Source organism: Amblyraja radiata, chromosome 18 (genome assembly GCF_010909765.2).
Source record: "Amblyraja radiata isolate CabotCenter1 chromosome 18, sAmbRad1.1.pri, whole genome shotgun sequence".
NCBI lineage: Eukaryota > Metazoa > Chordata > Chondrichthyes > Rajiformes > Rajidae > Amblyraja > Amblyraja radiata.
In genome coordinates, this window is record NC_045973.1 from 12825155 (window position 1) to 12846168 (window position 21014).

At 40.9% G+C, this 21014-nt stretch overlaps 1 protein-coding gene across 6 annotated transcripts in view; it reads right to left on the minus strand.

The window, feature by feature from the left end:
- cntn3 (contactin 3) overlaps positions 1-21014 on the minus strand; it is a 1582783-nt gene that overhangs the window by 70421 nt on the left and 1491348 nt on the right. For all 6 annotated transcript variants that reach the window (XM_033036732.1, XM_033036731.1, XM_033036727.1 and 3 more), the window contains 2 exons: positions 16374-16532; positions 10379-10528 (listed from right to left, as the gene is read on the minus strand). In XM_033036732.1, coding sequence (XP_032892623.1) covers positions 10379-10528; positions 16374-16532 — 309 coding nt within the window. The remainder of the gene's footprint in view (positions 1-10378; positions 10529-16373; positions 16533-21014) is intronic.

Sequence of the window (21014 nt, forward strand, 5' to 3'; positions counted from 1 at the left end):
ATTCTCATGCATCTTTTCTGCACCTTTTCCAGCTTGCCAACATCTTTCCTATAAAACGGTGACCAAAGTTGAACACAGTACTCTAAATGTGGCCTCGCCAATGTCTTATACAACTGTAACATAACCTCCCAACTACTATACTCAATACTGATGAAGGGCAATATGTCAAAAGCCTTCTTGACCAACCCTGTCTAGCTGTGATGCCACGTTCAAGGATCAATGTACCTGCACTCCTACATCACTCTGCTCTGCAACTCTCTCTCCCCAGAGCCCTGCCATTCACTGTGTAGGTCCTGCCCACGTTAGGCTGCCCAAATTCAACACCTCGCACTTCTCTGTATTAAATTCAATCATCCTATCATCAGTCCACTTACCCAACCGATTAAGAACATGCTGCATTTTGTAATAACAATCTTCACCATCTACAATACCACCCACTGCATCTGCAAACTTGAAAATCATGCCTTGTACCTTTTTCATCCAAATTGTTGATAAAGATGACAAATAGCAATGTTCCAGGCAGCAAAACCCGAGGCACGCCACTTGCCATAGACCTCCAGTCTGAAAAGCAACCCTCATCCATCACCCTCCCCTTCCTTCCATTAAGTCAATTTTCTATCCATTCAACTATCTCTCCTTGGATCCCATGTGATCTAACCTTCCAGAGCAGCCCCCTGCCATGCGGAATCTTGTCGAGGCGGCAGAGGAAGATGGCGGAAGGTTGCTTTTCCATGTACTCAATGGTTGTTGTGCTTACTAGTTGTTTGTAGGTTGGACATGTGGGCAGTGCACTGTGGGGAAGGGTGAGGGGTGAGGGGGAGATTATTAGGATTTAGTCTGAAGTAGTCATCTATATTTAAATGTGTCCAATTGGTGGTGGAACAATTCAATAAATAAAACAAGCTGAGAATAAAAATAAAACGAGAAGAATTTCAGCAACACAAAGTGAAAGATCATCAGAATGGCAAGGAGAAGGCGCAGTGGAAAGACAGGGAACATGTTGAAAATATTACAGATGGAATCCTCAACCTAACATCTTAAACCACACCAATACTACGACAAAACCACCGAATGCCTGCATTTGTAATTGATCAACATTCAACAAATCATACGATCCAGTCTATTTATTTCATGCCATTTTCTTTTCAAGTTTATAATTACCAAGGCTTTTATTAATTAATTTTGCAACTGACACAACTGAAAATAAGAAACTGTCTCAAAAGTTTAGTTAAATAATTAATAGCAGCCATCGTATCCTTTCATGTAGCTTGCTCAGACACTGCAGAATCAAAATACAAGATGAAAATCTGTTCACAGAAAAACCATGGAGTATTGGCTTGTAGAAAGCATCAAATTAATGAAACTCCATTGGGTTTCTTGCACAGAAACAGGCCATTTGGTCCAACTAGGGTTTATGCTCAGTGTGAATCTACTTCCATCCTACTTCATTCTATTAATTAAAAGCAAAGTTAGTGCCAAAGGTATTTAACAACTCAACAGAGGAAAACATCAAAGGAATTTCAGCTGACCATGTAATAGTGTGGCATGTGCACCCAATCAGCTCATGCAAGAATAAATTAATGATCACCAAAATGCATCTTTCCATTAACACTTGAAGTTTAGGTTTATTATTGCCATTTGTACCGAGGTACAGTGAAAACCTTAGTTTTGCATGCTCTCCAATCAAAACAGGTAAGTCTATACGTAAATACAATCAAGCTAGGTAGAGAGCAAAGGGAAAGATACAGACTGCAGAATATTACTCTCAGGATTGTGGCGTAACAGTCCCAGAGACATAACCCCATGTCCACAATGAGGTAGATTGTAGAATTGGATTGTACCCTAGCTCATGGACAGAATCCTCAGACACCTGGGTGGAAATAGCCTAAATAATAATAATAATAATAATAAATTTTATTTAATGGGCGCCTTTCATACATCTCAAGGACACCTTACATAGTAAGAGGAGGAGGAGCCATCATAAATAGGGTCATAGAGTCTTACAGCACGGAAACAGGGCCTTGCACAGGGGGAGGGGCGCCGTCCTATGGCTGCTTAGCCTGCAGCTGTCTGTTTTTTTCGTCTCTTTTTCTTATTTTTAGTTAGTTTAGTGTTTTGGTTTGAGGAGTTTAGCTTTTTATGTGTGGGGGAGGGGGAAACTAATTTTCAGGGTCCCTACCTGGTCGGAGATGCAGCTTTTCTCCGGGCTGCGCTTCGACCCGTCCCAGCGGCCTACCAGCGGGACTGAAGCGGCGTCTCCTGAGGGGACCACCTGGAGCTTCGGCGGCGGCACTGGCTCAGAGGCGGCACCGGCTCAGCAGCGGCGGCGGCACCGGCTCAGCAGCGGCGGCGGCACCGGCTCAGCACCGGCGACGGCAATGGCTCAGCACCGGCGGCGGCACCGGCTCAGCACCGGCGGCGGCACCGGCTCAGCGGCGGCGGCGGCGGCGGCACCGGCACCGGCTCAGCAGCGGCGGCGGCGGCACCGGCTCAGCACCGGCGGCGGCACCGGCGACGGCACCGGCTCAGCGGCGGCGGCACGGCTCAGCAGCGGCGGCGGCGGCGGAGCTGCGGGTCGGAGGACGGCGGTGCAGCGCTGGAGCGCCATTGCGGGGCTGGCGGTGACTTCGCTGAACTGGAGTTGGGTCCGTTGTGGAGCTGCGGGTCTGTGGGGCGGCTGCGGGCGGCGGCGCTGAACTTTCCATTCGGCGCGGCCCTGTTGGCTCCGGAAGCCACGGGCTCGAGTAAGGAGGCCCGACTATGGGTGGACTTGGGGATGGGACTGGACTTTGTGCCTTTCCCCACAATGGGAACCATTGTGGGGGGATGTTTTGATGTTGAAACTATCTTTTACTGTTATGTTGTATTCTTTTTTTATGTGCTGCATGGCAAAAAGAATTTCACTACACCGAAAGGTGTATGTGACCAAAATAAAAATAAATTTGATTTGAAATTTGATTTGCACACACTAGCCAACATGTCCCTTCTGCACTAGTCCCACCTGCCGATGTTTGGCCCATATCCCTCTAAACCTGTCCTATCCATGTAACTGTCTAAATATTTCTTAAACATTGCAATAATATCTACCTCAACTACCTTCTCCAGCAACTACCTCCTCCATAAACCCACCACCATTTTTGTGAAAAAGTTACAACTCAGGTTCCTATTAAATCTTCCGCCCTCACTTTAAACAGATGTCCTCTGGTTCTTGATTCCCCTACTCTGGGAAAGAGACTGAACACAATACTATAAATGGGAGTAACCCATTGCACCAGGATTCTTTACCCTGCTTCTCAATCTGCCAATTCCTGGTGCAGGAATACATAAGTTACATTGACAAGGCATGTGTGTTACCATTCTGGAAACTAACCCCAATATTACGGGTGATTGTTGATAGCTGAGAGTTGACATTATACCGCCACCACTAGCCATTCTGTATTGAGAGATAATTTAATCCCATTTGGGACTGGTTCAATTTGGCAATGGGTCTGTGGCGGCTTATTATAAAATAACCATGCTATGTATTCTACAATAAGAAGTATGGAATATTTAGCACAGGAATACCTATTTTGGACAGATACATGGATAGGAATAGTTTAGAGGAATATTAGTCATTTGGTCCAATCAGCCTGGGTGGTATCTCTATTCCAAACAAATCCCCTCATTGTGTGTACTTCGTCTTAGCTAATCACCAGACCTTTTCTTTTTTCCTTTCTTCCAGTTCTTTTCTGAAGGTAGAATGCCATTTCTTTCAACCACCTTGACAGCAGCAAGCTCTGCATTCTAAGCACCCTCTGAGTAAAGAGTTTTGTTTCCTTATTTTCGCCGCATTAGATTCACCAGTAACACTTTTATTGATGGACTCCCATTTTGAATTTGCATATATCTCTAAACATTTTCTTCACATTCATCTTGTTCATATTTGTGAAGATGTCAATCCAAACTCCCCAAGCAAAGTATCAACCTCATTCATCACAGCCAATGGTTGTAAGCTCCTAGCTCTGGTGTAACTGTGGACTTCTTTCTGCATTCCAGTGCGTTTAATTTAGTTTAGTTTATTGTCACATGTACCGAGGAACAGTGAAAAGCTTTTGTTGCGTGCCAACCAGTCAGCAGAAAGACAATAGATGATTACAATTGATCCATTTACAGTGCATAGATACATGATAATGGATAAGGGAATTTATGTTAAGTTTACAGTTTGGAAACTAAACTCTCCATGGTACTCCACGCTTTGAATCCTAAATATGGGCAAGGATACAGACTGCAGATGAGATACCAAAGACAGGCGTTCATCTGGTAGAGTTTAGCAATTCACCCTCATCTAATCACTCAACCGATAAAAGAAGGTTGGCTCTAGGGAATCATGTTGGTATTTCAGGAATAGGCTGGCATCCTGATCCAGACCAGCTTCAATAGTGTTTCAGGGCTATTGTGGAGAGTTTCAAGGGCTTTGTTGGTTATTGAAAATAAAGCACTGAACTAGTAATCAAGGCTGGCACAGTGGCAAAGTGATAGAGCTGCTGCCTCACAGCGCCAAGTCCTGGGTTCGATCCTGACTACGGGTGCTGTCAATGTGGGGTTTGTACGTTCCCCCCTGTGACTACATGGGTTTTCTCGAGTGCTCTGGTTTCCCACCACCTTCCAAAGACACGCAGGTTTGTAGGTTAATTGGTTTCTGTAAATTATAGAAGTGTTATGATGTTAAAGTGGGATAACATAGAATGAGTGTACTGATGATTGATGGTCAGTATGGACTCGATGGGCCCAAGGGCCTGTGCCCACACTGTATCTCTAATCAGCAGAGTTAAAAAAGAATCATTTCAGTAACAAACTAGCATTGATTTTGTGATTATTATTCTTCTAGCTGCTAATTTATGTCCCATTTATATTCTCCTTATTCAAATGTTTGAAAGAGAAATTGTTCCACAATTTTGGTGTTTTGGGAAAATATGATCTAGTGCTAACCTGACAGGGGCTCAAAAACCACTGAGTGGAAAAGCACAGTCCACATGCTGGACTTGGTGTTTACGTGTTACCAGCAGTTCTGTCGACTGCCAGCAGCAAGGTGCTCTTCATGAGTCAGCTAACCTCTCACTTCCACTACTGCTCAGAGGTCAGAGCCAAGCTGGAAGTCAGATGCCAGCCTTTTTGCCCTCCCGTTCTCCATCTGGGCTCACTTGTGCTAAACTGAGATGTTGGATGCACTTTGCTTTTCTAACCACAGCTAGTCCACATTGCACAAACTCAGTTCATTTCATTTCTGCCATGAATCTGGATGAAAATTTCATGAATCTGGATTGAAAAAGCAAGTGTAGTGAAGAGAGCTGCTTTCATATTAATTAATCTTAATGTTTCAAAGTAAGTTAGGATCACTGACTTTTTAATTTTTATAAAGATTTGATGTAACTTTCTGTATTTCTAAATCTAAAAATTTAACGAGCTTTTAAGAGAACCAAATTCTCATGGTTTTCCAAAAGTGTGATTCATATGTTGTGATCGCAAAGGTCCTTCAGCCCTACCCAAAATAATCCAAACTTACCTGAAGTGGGTTTCTTTGGTTTAACTGCTCATGAAGCTAATTAGATCTTCCATGGGTCACACTCCAAGTAATTAGAACTGAAGATGGCAATAGGTCAGACGTAAACTTGCATTTAAAATTTACCTACCACCTTGAAAACATGGTAAATTTTGACGTATGACTCTAGGCTCTTACAAAATAGTATTGGTGGCATTGTATCATTAACAGTGTTGGTGAAACAAATATGTCCAATTAACATCAGACGTAACAAGTGAAAAGCAGCGCCACTGCAACTTTATATTCCTTTTTATACAGTCACCTGGATGCTTATTTTCAATGGCAAGAAACTAAAGTCAAACATTGTGCTACGCAGCTACATAAGGATAACAACTAAAAAATGGGGGAGAATCCCTGACGAGATGTCGTCGGCAGAGTGGTTTGAACGCTCTTGCAAAAGCAATCACTTGCAATTACTCGCACTGAATTATCATGAATTATTATTATTGTTATTATTTTTATTGTAGGTCTGTTGCAGAAAATACCTCATCTTTCCCCTTGCCAATAGCATCTCTGCTGAAAAATACCATCAGCAGTCACACTGTCGCCATTCATCCATGGTCTAAGTGGAGGCTCATTCTGCAGAATAATCATTTTTTTACATTTGCGGTGATGACAGGAAATCCTGTAAACTCTGAAAGTGAAAATGTATAAAGCAAACGAGTGCTGGTATCACTTTCAGAAAATTTCTCAGGATTGAAAAAATCTTGTCGCCTGCATATGTTGATATTGGCAAAATGCCAACAATAGAAAACTACCAATTTGAAGCTTCTGATGTCAGGCTTACAAAACTTCTTTAACTTTTTATTAGTTAGAAGGGATGTTGATTAGTTTTTTTTAATTGCACATTTCACTCTTAATATTAACTCGGTCATAAATTAAAAAAACACAAAAGTTAATGCTTTCATAATTTTCTCATATCTGAATATTAAAATCTGTATTTTAAATACTTGCTCATGCTGTTACATAACACCAATGGGTAACATTTGTATATTTCCCTTGATTGCCTAAAGCTAATTTGTTTTGCCACACCACCTTTTCTGCTAATATGAGAAATGACACTCAATTGGTGACACTTTAGTACCTTTTGCTTACGTTAATGTTCAAAGCTAAAAAATGTGGAATTTATTGCTCAACATGGCAGTCTTGAAAAAATGTTTACAAAGCTCTTTAACCTCTCAACCTCTCCAGAAATACATTTAAACGTAACTCACACAGGGATCAGCGAAATACTCCTCCTATGCAGTGGTGAATGTAAAGTATTGTGACTGTAAATGGAATTAATTTATACCAAGAATTGGATGTTAATCAAACTTTAAAGAAACTGAAGTGTGACCAGAGTAAAGGGTGTAGTAGTGTGGTGTGTGTGTTGAAAACCATATTATGGTGAACTGCTAATTAGACATTTCACTTGGAATTTTTAAATAATTAAGCTATGTTTGGTGCTGAGATAAACTATAGACAACAGTGGCAAGTAATGCGGATAATTGTGCTGCTTATTTTATCAATTAGCTTGACTACTCATTAATATAGTAAATCCTGGTACAGGACACTGTGATATGGTACAATAAATCAAACCGGTAGAACTATTTGACCAAAATAATAACTTATCCTTGAATACTATTTTGCATCTTTTATGTTCATTATGCGTTCTTTTCAGTATGTAGTTATCATGATATTGCAACTTCTAGATTCTCAGGAGATTTGTCCCAATTATATTTTAACACAATGGGAATAGTTAACCATTTGCTGCTAATCATTATTATGCGTTATTGTGCAGCAGATGTACTTCAGAAGACAACTAATAAACCTGGTTCAAAAGTCTGATTTATTCCCAACCTTGTGGTCTACAGTCTGCATTATTTCAACAAGGGCATTACTTCCATAAATAATTACATTTTCTCATTTCATTTCCCTGAAAGCGATGTTTCAGTGTAATAGATAATCCTATCTTTAGTTTTGTCACTCAGTTTGTCTAGCCTTTTCTACTTCTGATACTCATTCTTTGCCTCTTTCACGAACTGAGTAAGATTGGTTCTCAGCTCTAAAAGCTTGAAGTTTTGCTACATTTTGGTGTCTATTTAGACGGATGTGGAAACCAGTAACAAGCAAAGTATTTCAGCTGCAAGCTTTGAACAATCCTTCCTCAATGTTTCTCCTCTTTGGGAATCATAACTTGATATCTGTCCTCATAATTACATTCAGCCCATAACTATTAACATTATGCCTGGTCACCATCTGAAACTAAATCAATAATAATAATAATAATGGATGGGATTTATATAGCGCCTTTCTAATACTCAAGGCGCTTTACATCGCATTATTCATTCACTCCTCAGTCACACTCGGTGGTGGTGAGCTACTTCTGTAGCCACAGCTGCCCTGGGGCAGACTGACGGAAGCGTGGCTGCCAATCTGCGCCTACGGCCCCTCCGACCACCACCAATCACTCACACACATTCACACACAGGCAAAGGTGGGTGAAGTGTCTTGCCCAAGGACACAACGACAGTATGCACTCCAAGCGGGATTCGAACCGGCTACCTTCCGGTTGCCAGCCGAACACTTAGCCCATTGTGCCATCTGTCGCCCCAAGGAGGTAGTGGTGGTAGGGCACGCAAACGCAACGCTAATATTTATTTCAAGAATATAAAAACAGTGATGTAACGCTGAGGCTCTATAAGGCGCTGGTCAGATGCCAGCTGTGGAGTATTGTGAGCAGTTTCTGGGCCCCGTATCTGAGGAAGGATGTGCTGGCTCTGGAGAGGGTCCAGAGGAGGTTTACAAGGTTTACAATGTGGCGGCACTGGGTGATGGGCCACGCACTGTACATAACCTTCGGCTCTTTGTTGGGGGGGGGGGGGGTCACGTGTCCTGGTGACGAGAGATGGGGGGTCACGGGTGCCCCTGATGAGTATTTAAGGGTTAATTGCGCGCTCACAGTGTTGGTGAGTGAGGAGAGTTAATGTAGATAAAGAACCAGTATTTTGGACAAACTTCATGTCTGCCTCGCTCTTTAACGGACAACTCCACGCCCGCTATATCAGATTATTTGGAATCCTGATCTCATATCTGGCTCCATAATGTGCTTCAGAACATATTATCAGTGTCTTTGTTTGGATCACCCACTTCTACCTCCATAATGTTGCCTGACCACTCCTGCCTCAGCTCATCTTTAACTCAAACTCTCAACAGGCTTTTTCAATGTCGTTGAAGTTCCATCCTTCTCCACATTAAAAAGCTGAGGTAGTACATCAGTGGTACTTGTTCTTAACTTTCCCCAAATCCTGTTCATCTATCAGCCTATTCTTACCAACCCTGATTTGTTAGTCTTACCCCTCTTATCCTTACTTTTAATTCCTTCCATAGTCACATCCTTGCTTCCTCTATAATATCCACCAGCCTTGCACTATATCTGGGCCTTATCTTATTCCGCCTTCTTGATCATTCCTCAACATGATCGATTCCCTCATACCAGATGTGGCTTACATTCCAAGGCCCAAAATGCTGGACTTACCTTTTCTAAATCTTTGTGCTTTTCTAATTACTTTTCCTTTTTCAAAATTCTTTCTAAACTTGGCCAATTATCTCCTGATGTGGCTTGGTAGCAATTTTGATGGTGATCCTCTGAAATATCCTGGGGTGTGTTTTGCTCTGCTAACAGTACTACATCATCGGAGGTCATGTTACCATATATTAGTATAATACAGTGAAATTCTGCAGATCTTATTTTCTGCTTATCAGATGGCCAAAGGAAAATCATTTTGATACTGACCGTGTATTTAACCCCACAAAAGTGTGATGTGTGTTTTTGTTGATTGTATTTACTAATCCAGACCACCCTGCAGTGTCTACTACCAGAAAACTTTTTGACAGGTTACTGTTCCCAGCCCTCACAGTTTATATAATAAAATGATACATGGCTCCATCTATTGTGTTAAAGGTTGAACCATGCATATCTGGTCAGGTTATAGGATTAAAATTTTAATTAACTTGAAATCTTTCATGGTACCTAATTGACTTGACCTTCAACAAACTCAAATGGAAAATAAATACCTGTTGGTATATGATTTTAAAAGGGTCCATTGGTTTTAATTACTCATGGTAATGTGCAAATCAAAGCCATATTTTTTATTAAATTATTATACTTCAAAATAAGTAACAACAAAAAAATACATTTAAAGATATTACATTTTCACTTAAAAAGTCAAAAACTAATAAGTTGAGATGCCTCACTGAGATAACCTGAGACTATTAGTTTGAAGAAGGTTCCCAACCTGAAGCATCACGTATCCATGTTCTCCAGAGGGGCTGCCTGAGTCACTGATTTACTCCAGCACTATGTATCTTTTATTCTAAACTGAGGTGCCTCTTTGGGCATTTGAAATATTCAGACCCTGACTCACAACTACACAGATAGCTAAAACACTTTCCAAATTCCTGTAAGGCATCTGATATAATTTGATAGCATTTCATTGGTTTAAGAGGAAGTTTAAAGCTACGTGAAGAAGGATTTCCTCAGATTATATTTTAGAACCATCAGCAAACATATCTGTGTCACTGGAGAAAGGTTTTCTCTGCAGAAGCAAGCAACTGCAGATGCCGGTTTACAAAGGACACAAAGTAACTCAGCAGGCCAGGCAGCATCTCTGTAGAAGATGGATAGGTGGTGTTTCGGGTCTGGACCCTTCTTCAGATTGTCTCTGCCTGTCTCTTGTAAAGGAATCCTGGTCCGTGCTGGTATTATTTGTACATTTCAGAATTTGAGTGCATGCTCGGAAATCATATTCTGTTACTTACGGGCTTCTTCCGTCCTGGATTTTTCAGATGGCAAGCTTGGTTCCCCAATACCAATGCTGTTGCTAGCAACAACTCGGAATTCATATTCCACCCATGGACTTAAGTCGATCACAGTTGCTGTTACAGCATCACCACCAATGATGTCAGGAACTGCAAGGAGAGGTTTATGATGTTAACATCAACATATAATATCCGATCCATTCATAGAAAGGCCACAAACAGGAAATTCTTTTCCTAATTAATGCTGAAGAATCGTATCACAAATTTATTAATTTTTTTTATGACCACAGCCGACTGCTGGAATCACAGGATCAACATTATAAATATTATCACTTAGAGAAACCAACTGTTGGATACACTTTATTCAAAAACATCCTGCATTGACAATGTACAGCTTCTCCTGTATAAATGCAGTCTTTTCTAAGTGTCATCTATAGTGGTGTGATGCGTTCCTATCTGCAGCTGTATGTTATTTTTTGCCTTTTAAATTTGGTGCTCTTAAGTAGGGTGTGGTCTCAGGAAAATAACTTTCATTTAATAGACAAAAGAGATTAAATGATGAGATAATGCCAAGTGACAGTATTGAATGAAATTCTCCTCCAAAAGTAGCAGCTGACAGGAAACATGGTCAAAACTAAAAGAGAAACTGCTCAAGTGCACATGATGCGACAGATCAGTGGCATAATCAGATCTTTTCCACAAATTAATTCAGGAGTTGTGAGCAGATGCCAAAATACTATCATCTCTTCTTATCAACGGGTATGTGAAGCATTAGCATTCAGTCCCTTGTGAGCCCATATCTGATGCTAATTACCAGCTGATTCAGTGAACCTGCAATTGAAAGCAAGATTGTTAAAGACAACAGAAGTGCACAGAGTGCTGGAGTAGCTCAGCGGGTCAGGCAGCTTCTCAGGAAAACATGGATTTAGGGTGGGGATTTTTCTTCAGACTGATTGGATTGGGGTGAGGGGGTGGGAGCAGGATGAGCGGAGAGGCTGGACAAAACATAGCAGGTTATAGATCAGTTTTAGTCTGACGAAGGGTCTCGAACTGAAACGTCATCCATTCCTATCCAGAGATGCTGCCTGTCCCGCTGAGTTACTCCAGCATTTTGTGTCTATCTTAAGGGCCTGTCCCGCTTACGTGTCCTTGGCATGCAAATTACGCGACCTCGTGGTCGCGTTGAGGCCCACGAGCATCGTATGGCTGCGCGGGGCCGGTCCCACTGAGAAGCGCGGAGGGGTATGGAGTTGTGCGCGACATCGCGCGGGGCTCCAACATTTTTGTAGCGAACAAAATCTTTGCGCGCCAACGGTCTGTCGCGTAACTGACGGCCAAAGTGGGACAGGCCCAAGACCCTGGCGCGACGCAACGTCTCACCTTCAGCAGAAGCAGGCAAACGATCGCCGAACTCGGCCTGGGGCTCCCGGCCGTTGCAGATCCGGAACCGGCCCCACTCCTACTCCCAGAACGGGGCCAAGAAAATTGAAGATAAACACAAAAAGCTGGAGTAACTCAGTGGGACCGGCAGCATCTCTGGAGAGAAGCAACGGGTGACGTTTCGGGTCAAGACCCTTCTTTCAGGCTGAAGAAGGGTCTCGACACGAAACATCACCCATTGCTTCTCCCCAGAGATGCTTCCGGTCCCGCTGAGTTACTCCAGCATTTTGTGTCTATCTTCAAATAACGTCACATGTTCCAGACAGCTGCGCGTACGCATGAAATCACGTGCGACCTTCGAGGGACCGTCGCTCCTCAACGCGTGCCAAGGATACTTACGTGGGACAGGCCCTTAACGTTATAGATCAATACATGTGAGAAGGGTTATTTGATAGAAGGATGGTTGGACAAAGGCCAGAGATGAAAAGATGTTAACAAAGGATTGAAAAGTTGTGAATTGTGAAGCTAGAGGAAGGAAGATGGGTGGAAGGGGATGGGGAGGGGAGAATTATGTGCAAGTCCAGGTGGGACACAGGGAAGATGGGGGGGAGGGGGGGGGAGGGGGTGTAAGTGCAACAATTAGCATACATTCAAACACTTAGAATAGAACAAGGGATTGCATCAATGATCCTGTACGATTTGATTTTTATTCACGTTAACTTAATAAAAAATAAGCTCTATTTGTATCTATGGATTAACAGCTGTATAGAAAATATAAAGAAACATTTGGAGTCCAGGCTTGGTATGACTGCCAGCACAGCAGGAGGAATGGGTATTAACACCACAGGGATTCCAATGTTCTTTTCCTGCATTAAATACTTGCTTGCTAACTTACAAGTCTTTAACTTCTTCAATTGTCTCTCTTTAAAACCTTGCAATGAAATTGAGAGCTAACATATAGAGTTCTAGAATGGTATGGCACGGAAATAGGCCCTTCAACTCAACTCTTCTATGCCGACAAAAATGTCTCATCTAAGCTAGTCCCATTTGTCCACATTTGGCCCATATCCCTCAACCTTTCTTATTCATGTACTAGTCTTAAGGAATAGGAGTAGAATTAGGCCGTTTGGCCCATCAGGTCAACACCGTCATTCAATCATGGTTGATCTCCTTCCTAACCCCAAATGTCTTCAAAATGTTGTCTTTGTACCTGCCGGTAATGTAAGGGTTAAACAGGCTTTTCAGCTAAAATGGCTGTATCAATGCATGCACAATGCATGCACAATTAGGAGCTTAAGAAAATGCTTTAGCTCACTCAAAAGATCCAGTAAAACACAAGGCCACCTGCAAGGACACCGAGTAAGTTGATAAGATAAACTTTTCTTTCTCAGAGACATCCGATACAAGTTGCAACGCCACTTTCATAGAACAATGGGCTTGTACTTGAAGATCCCTCTGTCTACAACACAGGGTCCTACCAGTCATTATGAAGGTCCTGTCCTGGTTTGGTGTAACAAAATACACCACCTCAAACATATTTGCATTAAACTCCATTAGCCATTCCTTGGCCCACTTGCCCAGCTGATCAAATTCTTGTTATGATTCTCCATTATATCCATCTTTACGCTCCATGATACCACCTGCATAAGCACCATCTGCAAACTTACTAATCATAGATATGGATGACAAAAAGCAATTGGCTCAGCACCGATCCCTGAGGCACACTACGAGACACAGGCGTCCAGTCCAAACAACAACCTTCTACCGCCACACTATATCCTTTTAGAAAGCCAATTCTGTATCCAAATAGCTCTCCCTGGATTCCTGTGCTAATTTTTGTACATTGTAAAAATTTATCTGGAAAAGTATTAAATTGACCCATAGCTCAATGAAGGAAATTGATCTGTCTGTTCACAAAAACATAAATGCAAACACTTGTTATATCAGTCTCAGCAGTGAAAGGTTTTCAACATTTTCTTTTTTACCCTTAGATACACCCAATTTGGGAGGAGGAGCTAACTAACTCAGCTGGCTAAAGAATTACACAACTTTTGTTCAAGTATCGATTTTCTTTCCAGGGATGAGCTGCTGATCTAAATAGATTAGACATCAGAGCAACAGGGAAAGTATTTTTTAAGGAGACTTATGAGGGGATTTATAAGACTGGGTTAATATCCGAATGTGAATCTGCAGGACATAATCTAAAAACATTTTTGTGTAATATAAAATTTAAAGCAAAAAAATATCTTGTGCAAAAATCTTATCCCATGGTTTTTTCTCCATGCAAGCCCCCTCTCATCCTGTTTCATCTCATGTGTCCTTTTCTTCTGTTCTCTCTCATGCAGTACACAACTTCCCTTAAAAGGTTAATGTTATTTTCTTTATCTATTCTCTCACTACTCCAAATAAATAAGTTTATCCCGAGTTCTTGGTTGGAATATCTGAGTACCTTCCACATATATTATGGGAAGATAGTCCATGCATAGTGTTCTTTATTTGTTCTCCAACCAAAATGTTGATTCTCTGTGGGAAATAGGCCCAGAAGAGCAGTCACCCTCCAGTGAAAATCCCTCCAATGTATTTAATGAGCTGTTGGTCTGCAAGCAATATCACAGTCAAGTCAGATTGTGTCCTTGACCAGTTCGACCAGCTAGATGCAGGAAGATTATTCCAGGTGTTGGGGAAGTCCAGAACAAGGGTTCACAGCTTAAGGATAAGATGGAAGTCTTTTAGGACTGAGATGAGAAAATCATTTTTTACACAGAGAGTGGTGAATCTGTGGAATTCTCTGACACAGAAAGTAGTTGAGGCCAGTTCATTGGCTATATTTAAGAGGGAGTTAGATGTGGCCCTTGTGGCTAAAGCGATCAGGGGGTATGGAGAGAAGGCAGGGATGGGATACTGAGTTGGATGATCAGCCATGATCATATCGAATGGCAGTGCAGGCTCGAAGGGCCGAATGGCCTACTCCTGCACCTATTTTCTATGTTTCTATGTTTCTATGTATATGCTATACCATGATCGCATTGAATGGCGGTGCTGGCTCGAAGGGCCGAATGGCATATTCCTGCACCTATTGTCTATTGTCTATAATTCCGATGCATTTAGTATCTATGGAAAAAATTGTCTACTAATTGAAGGGAGGCCTACTCCTGCACCTATTTTCTATGTTTCTATACTGTGTAAGAAGGGATTGCAGATGCTAGTGTATACCTAAGATAGACACAAAGTGCTGAAGAAACTCGGTGGGTCAGGCAGCTTCTCTGGAGAAAAGGGATGGGTGATGTTTCGGGTCTGACTGGTTCATACTGTTGGGTTGTTAGCTAAAAGGAATATGAGGTGCTGTTCCTCCAGTATTGCATGTGGCTTCACCCTGGCAATGGAGGAAGTCCAGACAGAAAGGCCAGTTTGGGAATGGGAATGGGAGTTAAAATGGTTAGCAACAAGAGGCCCAGTAGGCCTTGGTAACAGGTAAACGGACAGGAAACGTTTGGAGCGATATGAGCCAAATCATGGTAGATGGGACTATTGTCTGAAGATGTCTCAACCTGAAACGTCACCCATTCCTTCTCTCCAGAGATGCTGTCTGTCCCGCTGAGTTACTCCAGCATTTTGTGTCTATCTTCAATTTAAGCCAGCATCTGTAATTCTTTCCAACACATATTGTAGATGGGACCTTGGTTGAAATGGGTAAGTTAGGCCGATGGGCCTGTTTCTGTGCTGTATGACTATGATTCTGATCTCTGGTCGTTAGAAACTCGGAAAGGGTGGGAAAAGCCTTGTGAGAGCATGGGATTGGCAGGGTGCTAGCAGCCAAGTGGCCAATGAGAGGGGAATACCATGTGTGGGTCCAGGTTGAGAATGATCCAGTTCCTTAAAACCTATCAATGACAAAGGAGATTTAAATTTATCTTTAAACATATAATCCTATCTATATTCAGATGGTTAAATTAATATAATGCCGATGAGCAACTGAGACTTCAATGTAGTAACATTTGTACTGGGAATATCACATGAAAATTAACAACAGAATATTTGACCTTTTTTTTAAAGTGATTAGCTGGATTAGCAGGAGATCTGTGACTGAAGGGCATGACAAATGATTGATTGAAAGATACCCATGGAACGGGCCCTTAGGCCCACTGAGCTTCACACTGACCTTCAATCACCCGTTCATTAGTTCTGTGTTATTCTACTTTTGTATCCACTCCCTACACACGAGGAGAAATTTACAGTGGCCAATTAACTTACAAACCCACATGTCTTTCGATGTGGGAGGAAACTAGAGTGCCCGGAGGAAACCCACATGGTCTCCGGGAGAACGTACGAACTCCACACAGAGAACGCCCAAGGTCAGGATTGAGCCCGGGTCTCTGGTACTGTGAGGCAGCAGTTCCATCAGCTGTTATAAGAAAAATGGTTACTGTATTTTTAAGTGAGCTTTATAAGAGTAAACATTCCAAAATCATTCCTCCCATAATGCTGAAGGATAGATATTTTGTTATATAGTGCATCTATAATAAAAAAATCCAATGTTAATGGCAAAACAGGCATGCAATGTAAGATAAAGCAACTTTTCATCTTGACTTTTCTTGCATTTTACTGCAGCGTTTACCTGTTTTGAGAGCTTGCCAACCCACTGAAAAGGGAGTCCTTGCCTGCACAGTGTACATTGAGATTGGGCTGTGGTTGTCAATACCGGGGCTCCAAGAGAGTTGAGCTGTTGTATCTGTGATCTCCTCCATTATCACACCCCCTGGCGGACCTGGTGGAACTGTGTGAAGGACAAGCAACACGTGAGAGGATGTCATATGATGGATAACAGGACATCAATTGTTTAAAGCAAAGCACATTAGGTAAAAACCACATCTTTGTTAACAGCAGACTGCAGGAGACTGAAGGTTTGGATAAGAAACAGCTGCTTTGATTTTTCCAGACAAAAGAGAAAAAAACTATAAGCTACAGGAACAATGAAGGGTAAATCTAACCAGATGTGGGGTGAACTGCCTTTTGATCTTATTACAGACTTTAAAAAACATTATTTTCTGCACAGCAATGTGCAGAAATAATAAAAATCAGATGTTTCGCTTAAATTTGTTTTGGCTGGTATGTGAGGTGGTTATATCAATGTTGAAAGTATCTAAATCACATTGTTCGTCCAACAGTGCGTACCATTAAACACGGGATTAGGAAGATGTAAGAGAGGAAATTTTGTACTGCTTGCATATCAAATCTATTAAAGGCCAAAGCCAAACATTGCACATGCACAATGGAGGCAGTGTGACTTGATTGCAACATTGACAGAAAAAAATAACTCCACCAAGAAGGTGCAGTAGGATCCAATGCATATTAAAAGTACAACTGAGATCTAAAGGAAAATATAACCATATAATATAACCATATAACAATTACAGCACGGAAACAGGCCATCTCGACCCCTCTAGTCCGTGCCGAACACATAATCTCCCCTAGTCCCATATACCTGCGCTCAGACCATAACCCTCCATTCCTTTCCCATCCATATAACTATCCAATTTATTTTTAAATGATAAATATCTAATCCTCTTTATCTTTTTCTCACACATTAGAAGGATGTGATTTCTGCGTATTGTATTTAATTAACATAAATATTGGATGCATATAGGGGGGGTGGAAATTAAGTGATCTTGGCAAAAATAGAAGTCTCATTGGCCTTTCATTATCCTCTTGAATTAGTTATTTTATTTACCAAAAATAAAATGTTGTTTTATTTACCTAAAAAATATACAAACCAAAGGGTAGGAATGAGTTCTTGTAAAAAGACAGGCTTTAAGAAATGACGACTTTACAAAATACAATGTGAAACCACGTGAAACAAATAGGTGAGTTCAGTACCTCAGCTCAGATATTATTTTGTCTCTGCAAAATTATATTGCTTTAATTACACTCAATTAAGACATAGGAATATCTACCAAACCAAGATCTCAACAAATAATGAACCACTGTAATTCCCAGCACCATAAGAATGCTGGCTCTATATAATCACCTCTCTAATTCAAACAATGATTTAAACTTGGGATACATTTTACATTTGAGTGGATGTATGCAGCACACAAACAGTAAATCTCTTGGAAGAACAGCTGTGGTTATTAACAGACTGCAAGAAACAAAGTGATTACATTATAAATATATATTGAACATATTTAGACAAAAATCCATTGAAAGGTGTTACTTCATACATAATCCAGCCTTCAAGATTGCACACTTGAAACCTTGAGGAAGACAAAAGAATGAAAGCAAAAGACTAATGCAGAAAAATGTTTAAACAATTACTATTAAAGGCGAGGCAGAAAATTCAAATACAAACAATTGGATGGAAAGGAGAAATCCAAAGAAATTTACATTCTTGTAGAGGAAAGATATGTCTCCCCGCACATATCTTTATTAATCTTTTGGCAACCTGCTCTGATACTGTTGTATAGCATGTAATGTGCAGGACTTGTTCTTACTACGAAGAAACTGTAGAATACAGATGATTCACATTTTAATTTTATGTGCCTAGGCAAGTGGATGGAAGGAACCTAGGCAAGTGAATGCTACAAAACCAAATAGTTTTCTGCGCAGGATCTATGATTCTTTCACCATTGTAAATATAGAACCCGGGTCTTCAGATTATTAGGATCTCGCAAAAAGACAAAGCATGCGTACACTGCAAAATGAACCTATTTCTTTATTCAATTAAATTCAATGAAACTTTGTCACAATGAATTTCACTCTACATCGGTCCACGTGACAAATAAAATACCATACCATGCATGTACCTAGGTACAGTGAAATATTTTTCTTTGAGGTCTTCATACTGCAGACCTCACCCAGGCCGTACACAAAGAGTCACTACGATTCTGGCGCCGCTAAAGTTACAAAAAGTTAATTGAACGGTCTATATTTCCTCGCAGCGACGAACTAGTCCTGCCGCCTCACGAGGCAGCAGGCGGCCCCCCTCGGGCGCCCCCCGTCAGTCCCCCATCATTCTCGGCTGCTCCCTGCTGGGTCCCCCTTAATTCTCGCCGGCATAATGTCATAAATGTTTTTATTTCTCATGTATTAGTTGTAGCCATTTTTTCCTCAAAAACTCCTTGAAAACTTTTAGAAACAGAAATATTGCCTCATTTAACTTCAGAACCATGATCCCATTTTGCAAATGTCAATGATTAGCACAGTTTGAAATCAGCCAATTTTTAAAATTGAAGCACAACAAATAATCAAATCAGATGCAGGTTTGAGAAAACACAAATATATTAATTTCATGCTTCATCTCACTCACTATTTTCATATAATCACATATAATTTCAGTTTGTTTATCTTAAAAGCAATGCACGAACAGACATCTAATGGTAATAGGTTATATTGTTAGATCTATAAATTTGACTATGTGGTCGTCAATAGCAAGCTTGCATTATTTGATTCTTTGTTCTTAGTAAATATTTCTGCATGGCTCCCTTTCTGGTTAGATTTGATGATAGTGCATTTAGATTCTTCATTCTTCACCTTGTTTATTTGTACAAATCAAAGTGGCAGAGAGGAACAAATAGCTCAGGTACATTCAGAGATTAGCACACATGCTGAACCACAAATTGAAACATACTATCGTAAATTATAATGTTTATATATTACATTTGAATTCATAAGAAAGTCTTCAAACAAATCAATTTGAATCTTTGTCTTTTTTTCCATTTTGCATGAAAATAGCTCATGGTGGATAACTCGGTTGCTTATTCTCCTCGTTTTTAATTCCGTATATGGAAAGTTATCCAAGAACAGTGAGGATATAGGCTCCAATTCAAAAGAATGACAGCAAGAAAGTTATTTCCAGATAAGAACAAAGTATCAGATTCTCATTGGCCTTCAACGTGAATGATCATGAATGAACCATGTGCAAGCTAAAGCAATGCAAAAGCAATCAGTGGGCGACAAACATCCTCCATGCTAGTTTGCAACATTGCAAAATTGCATTCTCAGCCCCTTATGGCACTCACTATGCACTTATGACTGTACAGCCAACTTCTGCTCTATCCCCATTTACACGTTTGAAGATGACACCATTGTACTGCACCAGATCACAAACAATGATGAGTACAGGAAGATGATAGAAAATGTAGTAACATGATCTCAAGGCAACAACCTCTCCTTCAATTTGAGCAAGATGAAGGAGCTAGTTATTGACCAGGAAACATGAGGTTGTACATTCCCCAGTCAGCATCAGTGGTGCTGGAGTGAAGATTCCTCAGCACAAATATCACCAACAATTTGTTGCAGATCAGTCAAATTGAATCTATGTCCAAGAAAGCACATCTATACCTCGACCTCCTCAGAAAACCAAGGTCACCATGCTTCCATCCTCTCTTACCAACTTCTGCAGGTGCAGCAGACAAAGCATCCTAACAGTATAAATCACATCTTGGATTGGCAACAGCTCATCCAAAGACCTGTGGATATACACAAACCAGCCTCCTCCCTCCCATCAACTCCATCTACACTTCATGCTGGCTCAAGAAAGCAGCCAACATAATCAAGGACCCCTCTTCTCCCCACTCCAGTTGGGCAGGTGATATAAAAGCTTGAAATCACGTATCACCAGGTTCAGGAACAGTTCCTTTCCTGTACTTATCAGACTACCGAACGATCATCCCGGAAGTTAAGAATGTAATCTTAGTCTCCAATTCGACCTCATTTTGCACCTTGTACTTGTTTTATTCTCTGCACTTTCTCCGTAACTGTAATGCTATAATGCTGCAAAACTATATTTGACATTCTCGGTTTTTTTTTCATTGCACGACCTATTGTACTTGTGTATGGCTTGATGGCTTGATTTACTGTATTATGTGCCTGATTAGAAAACAAACAAAGCCTTTCACTGTATATCAGTACATGTAACAATAATAAATCATTACCAATACCATTATCAGATCCAGCAGTGGAGTTATGTCAGGGGTTTGTGTATATGTTATTGCATGATATACCTGTATTATTGTCTAAATTCTTAAACCAGATTTAATAGTTGATTCATCAGCCATAGCCAGCCTATGAAATACAAGGTATTCTTTGTTCTCTTCCATACAAAGCAATTTTTTACTTTGTTTTATTTGATTTATTACCGTTATTGTACATTTAGTGAAATTCAAACATCACTTCTGTTGTGACAAAAGGATCATTTGGATTTGATTTATATATTTGCACTGAATTATTTGTATACTTTCCGTTATTTTGTTTATTCTGA